Below are 12,087 nucleotides of genomic sequence, written 5' to 3'. Positions count from 1 at the left end.
CGATGAGTAATGCTTAATTCGTCCTGACACTGATTAAATTTTTAAAATATATATATATATATATATACTTAGAAATAATTTGCGTCAAATATATGTCAAAAAAGGAACTTTAGTGAGCTGATCTAAAATTCTGAGCTTTTTTAAAACTGTATTACTTGATCTTATTTGCTAGATTACAAACATTTTTGAAAAAGCCAATAAAAAGAAACATCAATGACTAATAAATTAGGAGATGAATGGTTAAAAATTATTTCATTTTTATTTGCAATTGGTTTTACAGCTACTTGGATCTCATATTAAAGAATTCAAGATTACCTATATTGTTTAGTTTATTGTTCAGTTTATTACTAACTTGTATGTTTAGTTTATATATGTTCAGTTTACTGTTAACTTGTATATTTAGTTTATTGTTAACTTGTATGTTTAGTTTATTGTTAACTTTAAATGATTTTTATTATATAAAAACGTCTTATATTTTTATTGTAAACAAACCTTATAATCTATCGGGTTATTTGGATCCATTTTTGAATCGATAAAAGTTTCTTCAACAGATGCTTGCCAAGTAAGGAAAGTAGTACTTTTATAATCTGTAAAAATTATGAAAATTTTCATTAGTGTGTAAGTAGTGAGTTGATGCTGTTGGTATAGTACAATAGTAAAAATATCAGTAAATTTCATCAGTACATAAAGTAGGTAATCTATAATTTAAATAAAATCTGAGAAAATATTGATTATAATCAGTCGGACCTCTATATAACGAAATCGCTAAATCCCGATAATAAGTTCGTTATATGGAAAATTCGTTAAATGGAAAACAGTCTTCTGAAATACTTAAACGACACAAAACTGGTTATAAATTCATAAATACTAGAAATAATTAAAATAGCAATAACCTTTATAATGTTAAGTAGTATCTACTATTTATTTTATAAATCTTAATCATAGAGTTTGAAATTAGAAGTTATTTTAAAAGCCTTTTCCTACCTATCGCGAGCGGCACTATATATTTCCATATATTTTCATGAATTTCCTAAATCTAAATCTATGAAGAGAAAAGAATTATTCCGATTTCATGAAAGCAGTTCTCAAAAGGTTGCCGCATAACACAGTTCAAACCATAAACAACAATTAAAGTCTATATCACAGCAAAAATTTAGAGAAAATTATTAGTTTAATTATAAAATTTATTATAATTATAATTTATTTTTAATTATTAGTTTAATTAAAAATAAATTAATAATCACTTAATTATTTTTAATTAATTATTATTCACTAAATCATTTATCAACATATCAAATATATATCACAGTGAAAATTTAGAGAAAATTTATAATTTTATTTAGAAACAGGAATTAACACATACAAATTATAGTAAAAGTTTTCTGCAAATATCTTAAAAAATAACTTTTCCAGACCATGCTTTGAATTCTCCCCAGAGTCAATGTAAAACCAAAGAAAAAAACTTTTAAGTATATAGATGTTTAAAATAACTAATAAAAATAAGAATATAAAGTTTAAATAGGATTGTTATTTGATAATATTCTAAACAAACGGCACTCGCAACAATGTATAAGTTATATTTTACAGCTTAAGACATTTTTAGCAGAAGCGTTTTAGTGTTTTGAGCCTTGATTTTTCTTGTTTTTATGAAATTTTTTAATGCATGACTGAAAAAGAAATATACAAAATCGCACTATTAATTTAACAGTAAAAAAATGAAAGTAAATTCGTTAAACTTGTTAATCCATTCTATAAATAGTTTTTTTTTTTAATATTTTAAGTATTTTATCATGTTTTTAAGATATTTTTTCTGGAACAAAATGCTATTTTCTTTCACGTGAACTATAGAATCGTTTCGCGCACAAAGCTGACAGTTTTGCTAATAAATTTGTAGTTTAAGATAATATCAAGATTCCTGTAACTTGATAATATTCTTAACAAATGGCAGTCATAACAATATATAAGTTATATTTTATGGAGCAAAAGTTTTTTTAGAAAAAAAATTTTAGTGTTTTGATGCATGATTGAAGAAGCAATGTACAAAACCGCACTATTATTTTTACAGAAAATAAAATAAAGTAAATTATTTTAACTTACATATACATTCTTAAAATAGTTTTTTCTTCTTATTTTTAGTACCTAAGTATTTATTCATGTTCTTCTTAAATTTTTCTTGCAGAAAATGCTACTTTCTATCACTTGAACTATAGAATTGTCCAAATCTTGTATTGTACCTAATTCCGACAGTTTTTCAAATAAATTTATTGCTTAAGATAATCTGATGTCTTGGAATTCAATTAAAAGGTTTTAAAAATGTGAATTTTATTCACGTAGAAAAGTAGTGAATGTTTAGTGCATTTAGTGCATACAATACGAGAATGGAATTCAAAATTAGCTCTTTTTATCGTGCTCACCTTTTGAGAAGTGCCAATAACGTTAATGGCGTCAACGTTAAAGAGCAATAACGTTAATGATAGTCTTTACTAATTAATTAGCCTAATTAATTATCATTTTTCCAAAACCTCGAACATATGTAAAAGATCAATCATTAGATTAAAAATTGTTTCGAATTCAATACTTTTTATAATGTACAATATGAAAAAAACTAATTTTTTTTTGTCTCATATTTAACTGCTACAACTTTTTTTAAAATTGTGATCGCCTTACCTATTAGCAAAATGGTTGTTGTCTAATTTTTTTTTCCAGTTTGAACTATAGGTTAGAATTTCTGATTCTTAACTAAAGCAATAAAAGCAAAAATATAGTTCAAATGAATAAATTATCTTTTATTCACATCTGAAGATGTATTTATGGGATCTTTCTAGTCCCATATCTCAAAAATAAACTCACCAACTTAGTGCATAACAAAATTAAAAATGAAAAAAAGAATTCTAAAAAAATTATCTAGCAGCAGCGATCGCCATAGCAACGCATGCAATGACGACGCATGCGCACTGTTTACTATTACTCTTGAACATAGCTGAAAAGTGCGATGACGGCCAAATAAGGTGCGCGCGCCATCAAACCCAAAACAACTCTCATTTTGCCAATGGGTAAAACGGTAAAAAAATGCATTCTGCTTGATACAAAAAGAAAAACTTTTAAAAAATATACATTTCTAATCAACAGTTAATGACAATAAAATATTGTTCTTCATATAAAATTAGAAGAAGAAACTTACTTTCTTCGTGTGGACTATTATAATCTAGAGCTCGGTACTTCTTTGATGTTTGAAACCTATTCCAATTATTATAATCCGCATATCTAATTTTGTAGTCTAGTGATAAAGGTAATTCTTTTTGAGATGGATGAAAGCTGTTGAAAACTGTTCCTAGAATATTCACACTGTTTTTACCAAGTAGCAGATTAAGGCAATATTTCTGTAGTTCTTCTTCGCTATCAACACCTTGAGTTACTAGAATTGTAAAAGAAAACTCAGAATTTGAAAAAAAGATTTTATAAACATTTTTGTTTATAAGTTCATAAGCATAATGTTTTTGTTCATAAACACTTTTGATGTCCTTTATGAAATACTTTTGGTAACTTCATCGAGTAAAAAATCCTATTACCACAATACCTACAGTAGTACCTGCAGCAGTACCTATGTTTATATATTTGGTACTTATCAAAAGCCTCACAAATTTACATAACGGCAGACACCAATTATAAAAATTAATTAATCATGATTAACGTCAATAATAATATGGCAATTATATTACGATTCCTCATTTAAATTTGCTTTCTAGTGCAAATCTTATTTTTCTTAATGTCAATTACTGTTCGATCATTTTAAATTATTAAGTTTAGTTTAATAAAACACGTTTTAAAACTCAACTAAAGCAAAATAAGCACGTGATGTTAGAAGACTTTAAGGATACTAAGTTGCAGATGCATCCCTCATATACCATCTGCGTCAATCACTGAACTCGTAAAGAAATAATTAAAATTGGATAATAAAGAAATTAAATAATAAACTTGATAGTAAAGAGAGTACAGTTAATATTTTTATAGTATTTATAATAGAGCTTTAAATTAGCAAACATTACAAGTATTATCTTTTAAATATTTCAAAGAAAAGTAGAATTTCCTGTAGTGTTTAACAATCGCTAATATTGTTAAAAGTATTAGATTTTATTTATTGGCTATTTGAGTATATGTAAGCTGTATCATCGATTGCTATGGTGATATTATAGAATAAAATTTTTGTGCAAATAAAAATGTCATTATACCTCCGAAATCTTCATTAATTGAATTGAAAATACTAATTGAAAACAATAAGCTCATCAATTTAGTTAGCAGTTAAGCTTTTTTACCGTAGCGTGGCGTTAAGATCGTTTGGACTAGTATTACAATTATTCGAAAAAAAAGTCTGTGTTATGAAAGTCTATGAAAAAAAAGTTATATGCTCGCAGCGGAAGCTCTTTATATATTCGAGCGGATCCTCTTTATATATTTCCTTGTGTTATTAACGCATGAATATAATGAATTGTATCATTTAAAACCATAATCACATATAAATGAAAACAGTGAGTTATTTTTACTTTAGCTTTACTTTAGCTTACTATTACAATTTTCATTTTAAAATTACGGTGAAACAACCGGCAGCTGTCTGTCTTTCCATTTAACCATAAAGTTTACAATAGAGAACTTTTTAACCTTTACGGTTTTGAAACCGTTTACAACAAGTATGGATAAAAAAAAAACATTAATACGAAACATAAAGGTTTTAACCATTTACAACTAGCATGGTTTCAAAACCGTAAAGAAGTAATTTAACCGAACATTGGAGCTAGGCTTTTTGTTAGATAATAGTAATTAGAGTTAGGTTGTGGTTGAGTTGTGTTTCCTCAAATGAACCGAAAAGTAGTTTAATTAATTTATCTGGTTGTTTCATCTATCCTAAGAGATGGGAAATACTAAATTTTTTTGTTCCAAGCAGCTTTATGTTGCTTCCATTTATGCGTGAATGAGAGCATTGCACTTTAATAGTCCAGTGTCACAAATTAGGGGGTGCAGAACATTGGAAACTCGTCATGTGTTGAAGGGAATGGAGAATAAATTGCAGTGCCACCGCTGGAACTCGGACCCCCGTTCTGTGGGCCATGAGGGTGGCAGATTAGCCCTCCTGGCTATAATATACACCCAGCTGCTAGGAACTGTTTAGGTGGGGCTATTTGAAACGATAAAATTCTGGTTACTTAACAGTAGTGGGGAAAGCAATTAATAAACGATTTTAAGCTAACAGTTTGCGTACTATTTTATTTCTGGTTATTTGGCTGTTTTGTTTAAATATGGTAAAATAACAATTAAATAGATTGTTATTTAACCATTTTTCTGAGAAATTTCTAACAGTGTACACTAACGACTCGTTTGAACTTACCCAATTTCTGTGTCTGTGAATAATATTTAGGAGTACTTTCATTGTATTTTCTTACAGCTCTTTCCACAAAATCTTTCGTCACATTGTCTGCTGGAGTATACACGAAGTAAATGTCATAGTAGCCAGGAAATTCGAAAGGAGAATAAGGACTGTAAGTTCTGCCCTCTTCCCAGTCTCCTGATTTCTTGAATCTATCAAACTCTGTAAAGATATCTGGATACGCAGCTCTCTGTTCGGATTCTATCATTGGAAATATGCTTGCGATGAACACAGGAATGACGATTTCGAAAAAAGTGACGATATAATGTCGCTTACGTAGAAGAGCTCCTTTGTAAAGCAGTACGAGGAACTGCCGGAAGCTGCTTATTTTAGCCATTGTCTGAAACATAAATTATGATTAGCAAACTGTAAGGCAACTTCATAGTTCAATTACAGTACAAAATGAATCCATTAAATTATTCTAAAAAAGACAATAAATGCAAGATTTACATTGAGTTTTTGGTGATTTTTATCAGATCTTAAAAGCATACTAAAAGTTTAAATTATTTCATTTTCTAAAACGAATATCTAACAGTTTCTGTTTATTATTAGCACTTTCTCGCCCGACAAAATAATCACTTGTTATGACAATAAATGAACATAAATCCATACGCTTTTAGCTGTCATCAGCATTAAATAAATAGAAAGTTCACTTGTTATTAAAAAAATTGATTATTAAAAAAAATTAGAACCTCAAAAATAAACGTAATGTTTCTTAATAAAGCTTTCAATTCTGTCGGGATGAAATTTAAATCTAATCATTTTGCTCAATCACCGTATCAATTTTTTAAATTCTTTTACGTTCAATAAGATTTATCCTAAAACAATGATAGCGGACATTCAACAAAACGGCTGTAAAAATTAATGAAGTGTTTTTTGACAATTTTGAATTATATCTATTAAAGAAATTACTAAATTTGGTATTTTCAGTATGTAGTCTTCCATTTCAATCAATAAATGCCACTTGAAGCATTTTTCATTTCAATCAACATATATTACCTGCCCTCTAAGCTCAATGACCCCCACTATTGCTTCTAAATCATTTTGGTTTCTTGATAATAAACAAATTGTTGCATTAAAAGTATTATGCATTATTCTATTTTTAATTATATTTGTTTTATTTCATTCGCAATATATTTATTTAAATCCAAATTTTCTGAACAAATTAATGGTAAAGTAAGTAAATTTATTTTTATATACAATGCAGAAATTATATCGAAAAAGTGTTCCAATGACGATCCAAGGTGTTTTTACACAAAAAGCTTTATCTTTTTGTAAATGATGCGTGCGATCTTTTCTACTCTCCTTTAAACGCTTTTTTTTTTTTTTTTTTTCTTTTTTTTTGTGAGTGTGTGTGAAGTGGGGTGATTCTTTAACGGTGAAATCTGAATTCTTTCTAGACAGGCTAGTGATGCATGGTTAACGATGTACGAGGGGCATCCAGAAAGTAAGTTTCCCTATTTTTTTATAAAAAAGAACTCACTCTTTCAGGAGCATATTTATTGGCAACAAGTACAGGAATGTTTCTGCTATTTTTTAACATAGCCACCAGCAGAATTGAGACATTTGTCGTATCTAAAAATCAACTTTTGTATCCCTCTGTCGTAGAACTTTGCCGCCTGTGAATGGAACCAGCGTGTGACAGACGTCTTCAGCTTTTCATCGTTGCCAAAACGCTCATCGGAGGACAAGAATTTTGTGAGGTGCAAGAAAACGTGAAAATCGCTGAGAGCAAGATCGGGGCTGTGGGGTGGATGGTGAACTACTTCCAAGCAAATTCCGTCAAAACAGCTGCTATGCGTCGAGCCGTATGCGGACGAGCATTGCATGGAGGAGCACAACACCTGCAGTAAGCATTCCACGCCTCTTGTTTTGAATGCCGCGTCGCAATTTCTGCAGTTCCGTTGAAGACGTCTGTCACACGCTGGTTCCATTCACAGGCGGCAGAGTTCTACAACAGAGGGTTACAAAAGTTGATCCCACGATACGACAAGTGTCTCAATTCTTGTGATGGCTATGTTGAGAAATAGCTGAAACTTTGCTGTACTTGTTTCCAATAAATATGTTCCTCAAAGTGTGAGTTCTTTTTTTAGAAAAAATAGGGAAACCTACTTTCTGGGTGACCCTCGTGTATTGAATGAAATTATATTCAGAAAAAATTGGATTAATACTTTAGAACTCATAACATGCACAAAACGTACTATTTTGTATTGGCATTGCTGTCTAAACAAGTGACATTGCTGTCGCATATGACATTGCTATCGAAGCAAATGAAACATTGTTTCCTATGCATTTTTAATGCTGAGCTGAATGAGACTGTACAAAGTTGCTGAGGTCAAAATAACAAATAGTTAAAAAAAAAAGTGCATGAGTTTTAAAAAATATACCTATTTAAAAAATATAAAAAGTACTTCTTTTGACGTGTACTTAAGTACACACTTTACTTATTTAGGAACTATCTGAACCTATAAACTTTTGGATACAATTCTTACGCTAAATTGAATGATGCAGAAGAGTAATCTATAAGACAAATAGTTAAGAAATTATTAGGGTTTTGTGTAAAAAGTACACTTTTGTACTTTATCTAGGCATCATTTTAATTTCTTACGCTGACTGAACTCATTGTAAAATTTGTTATGAAAGTCAATATAACTTATTAACATGTAAATACAACTTATTTATTGTCCGCTTAAAAGTCTCAAAAAGGTAAATAAATATCATAATCATAATAAGGTAATATCATGTAATTACTTTATAATATAACAAAGTAACCTTACTTTGACTCTTAAGCCTTGAATTTTGTGTAATGAGAAAAATTGTAAAGGCAACAATAACAGATAATTTTATTAAGAAATATTGATAGATAATATTACTGGTAAATACCGTTAAACAATAGGTAAACGAATAATTTATCGATCAATACCGTTATTACTTTTACAAATGTTATGCTGATAAATGCATTTGTTGATACCTACACTCTAAAAACTGTACCTCTGATTTCAGAGGCACATTTGAATCATTTGTGCCTCTGAATTTTAAGGGCACAACGTACCTTTAAAAATGAAAAGCACAATGTACCTCTGATTTCAGAGGCACATTTGGATCGTTTGTGCCTCTGAATTTTAAGGGCACAACGTACCTTTAAAAATGAAAGGCACAATGTACCTCTGATTTCAGAGGCAAAATCAGATGTACCTCTTAACTTGAAAGGTACATTGTACCTTAGATTTTGCTTTTATGTACCGCTCATTGAAACAAGCATTTAGTGATACCAAAACCTGTTATTTACCAGATTTGAACACATTTTTTTTCACCTATTTGTAATTTGCTAGCACTTTATACAAAAAGGGACTTTCTGTTTGGTTTACACTATTACCAAGATATTAATTATAATAATTCTTAATGAAAAATATTTCTCAATTCTTTGAATATTGGCCACTTGAAAGTGATCATTTCAAGGGATTCCATCTAAGGCTTTTTCATAGACAATTATAAAATATGTAAATTTATACCATTTCTTTAATTATGTAGCGTTTAATGATACTTCAACAACTACAATGATGCTTTTTTAATCAGATATAGGTACAAAAAGATAATATTTATTTCTGTTAAGCCAAGTCAATATAATTCATGGATTTTTTTTCTTTTCCAAAAAGCATCCTCAAAATGGAAATTTATTATAAATTTAGATATTTTTTTAAATATTTAGAGATTTCATAAAATAGTTTTATAAGGATCAAAAATTAAACACTAAATATCATGAAATCTAATATCTTTTATTTTCACACATAAAGAACAATTTTACATAATTTAGTAACAGTTGCAATATGATGTATACAGTTGCACAGATTTGGAAAAACATGGAATATTTTAAAATGATAGATGTAGATTTTGACAACTTGGATATTTTATAACATGAAATATGCTTAAACAAATGACTTAACAAGTGTAAAATAAAAGATTTCTTTCCATTGAAATGAATTTTTTTTAAAATCCAGATTTTGGCGAAACATATTAACCCGTTAGGCGCCATCATTCCCATTTTGGGAACATTAGCTTTCAATTTTTTTAGAAGTAACTGTACTTAATATTATTTAATCGATGATTTTATTTGAGCTCAGAATATATGAAAAGCCTTCTGCAATTTTTTTGGAAAGCTTGTTTCAGAATTTTTTTTATTTTATTGTATTTTAAAAAACGTGAAATTCTGCATTTTTGCCCCAATCATTAAACATGCATTTGTTTTATAAATATTATTAAAATAAAAATTACTTTTGCGCTTAAACTTGATTACAACAATCGGATATAATTCTCTTTTCTATAATCCGAATTTCGATGTCTACAGTATTTCTTAAAATGTCCTATTTCACAACAATAGAAACATTCACGTTCAGATCTGAATTTCTTTACAATACTTGGCGAATTCCATTTCTCATTAAAATGTTCTTTCTGGCGATCGTTATTACACGGAATAGCTTGTGGATCATACTGAAAATTGGCAATGAGATTTTCTTTAAAGTAATTATAATTATCATCATAAATTTCAGACCTTTCAGCAGGAATAAGCTGTAAAGCACACGAAAACCAAAGATCGAAATTCACACTAAATCTCTTCGCTTTCTGTTCAAAGAGTTCGAAGTACCGTCGAATTCCACATTTCTTGGCATCAATTTTAAACATCTCATTCACTAATTTTTTCTAAAGTAGGAAATCCTTAATAACAATAATATTTGTCACCAATTCTGTCAAAAACTTAATAAAACATTTCTGGAACGGATCCCACCGCTGCCACCAATTAATACATAGCTGTAGCGTATCAAGCTATATTAAAGAACTGTTCAGTTTTTTTATAAAAGCATTTATTTCACACCACAACAAATACAATAACAAATATAAAGTACCCGTAACGGGATAGTTAAATCTTACAAAGGAAACTAGATAAAGTGCCCGTAGCGAGATATATGAAAACTCACCCGTAACGGGATAGATAAAATATCATAAAACAAACTAGATAAACCCGTAACGGGTAATATGAAAACTCAAATTCCACACAAAACTAATTCTAAAAAATCAACAACTTTCTGTGTTCTAATTTTATCGTCTGCTTTTATTATTTGTATTTCGTCATAAAATATTTCGTTGATGTGCGCATGCGCTTCTTCTCCGTTACATCGTACCGAAGAAAAAAAAAGGGAAGCCCATTTGAAAGGCACAGGGAACCGGTAAAATCCTTTCGTACCGCGCATTGACTCGCGTTTGCTTTGGTGCCTTTCATTTCTTGTAGTGCCTCTCATTTTTAAAGGCACATTAGTTATGTGCCTCTAACGCGAGAAAATAAAGGGTACATTTAGCTTGTGCCTTTTATTTAAGAGGTACAGTTTTTAGAGTGTAGTCAGAGATATCGATATTTTCTTTATCTAAGCTTCCCTTCAAGGGAAATATCTGTAATAGTTATACAACAATTATCTTTTTTTACGATGAATAAAGATATATGTATCAGGATATGTAGAAGTATGTGTACTTCAGTGGTTGCCTTTTTAAAATATCCATATAATATACTATTTTAATGGGTCATTATGCGAGTAGTTGTATCTATCTGACAAACAAATAACAAAGATTGGTTTGAATTAAATAAAAAATATAATAAATTAGAGTTGATTTAATACAGTATTTACCTAATAAAAGTGTTTATAAATTTTATTCATAAATTCACTTATAACTTTGTGACAGTTATTCATACTGACTTGCAAACAATATCGTTAAACTGATCAATTAAGAATACAGGGTAGATAGAAAAAAACCATCCCAATAAGGGACTGTATTATCTCGAAAATAACTGAAATCGTTCGAACAAAGATATCAAACTTGGGATTTCATAAATTTAAAACATTTTCTAATTGGAATGCAGCATGTTTATTAATCTTTTTTTTTTCTTTTTCCATTTTATTTTACTTTTGAGCTTTTTTTTTCGGATCACCCTGTATTTTCAAATGATTAATTAAAACGTTATCGTTAGCAAATCAGCATGAAATTAAACATTACTCTAATTGACATATTTAAAGAGATTAAAATACTCAAAAATTCGACACCTTAGTTTGTTTTTTTAATTTATTTGCAATGCACCAAATGAGAAATTATATATTTTCGTAAATTATTACTAAACAATGAAATTAATAAAATTCCCATTTAACGACAACTTGTTTTAATTATTATATTAGCAATTTATATGAAAAATGTACGGACAGAAGCCAGAATGTAAAATTTTTGTTTTGCCTAAATTTTAAAAAAATGTTATCTTAAATATAATTTTTTTTTATATTCAAGTGCAAATCTTTAACAAACCATTCTTTATTTATTTACAATTATTTAAGTTTCTTAAGTTATTTATAAAAATTTCTTCTTAATGCACGCCTAAATTATATTTTTATAATTTATAAGTCACTTACATTTTGAGATGTATTTCTGCTTCCAGCAAAAAACACAGTTCGAAGTTTAAAACGAAATGTACATAATCACAATGTATTAGGTTGTTACATATGACTGCATTTCCGTCTTGTCACATGCGTTATTTTTCTCTTTTTAAGTATTACTTTCACTTTGTTAGAACTGCAACTTGTCACGTGAGCTTAAATGAATAAAGTTGTAACCGGATTTCGGAAAAGCCAGCA

The 12,087-nt window shown here is 28.9% G+C and overlaps 1 protein-coding gene across 3 annotated transcripts in view; it reads right to left on the bottom strand.

The window, feature by feature from the left end:
- Window positions 1–12,087, bottom strand: part of LOC107446192 (phospholipid-transporting ATPase ABCA3) — a 65,817-nt gene that overhangs the window by 42,038 nt on the left and 11,692 nt on the right. For 2 of the 3 annotated variants that reach the window (XM_087157402.1, XM_087157403.1), the window contains 3 exons: window positions 5,381–5,759; window positions 3,182–3,415; window positions 493–587 (listed from right to left, as the gene is read on the bottom strand). In XM_087157402.1, coding sequence (XP_087013528.1) covers window positions 493–587; window positions 3,182–3,415; window positions 5,381–5,759 — 708 coding nt within the window. Of the gene's footprint in view, window positions 1–492; window positions 588–3,181; window positions 3,416–5,380; window positions 5,760–11,865; window positions 11,991–12,087 lie in introns of those variants that run through there. The other variant, XM_087157404.1, reaches the window with a different exon arrangement.

This window comes from Parasteatoda tepidariorum, chromosome 2 (assembly GCF_982258835.1).
Source record: "Parasteatoda tepidariorum strain Cologne lab strain chromosome 2, Ptep-v5.0, whole genome shotgun sequence".
In the NCBI taxonomy this organism is placed as follows: Eukaryota; Metazoa; Arthropoda; class Arachnida; order Araneae; family Theridiidae; genus Parasteatoda; species Parasteatoda tepidariorum.
This window is presented reverse-complemented; position numbering and strand designations above follow the sequence as displayed.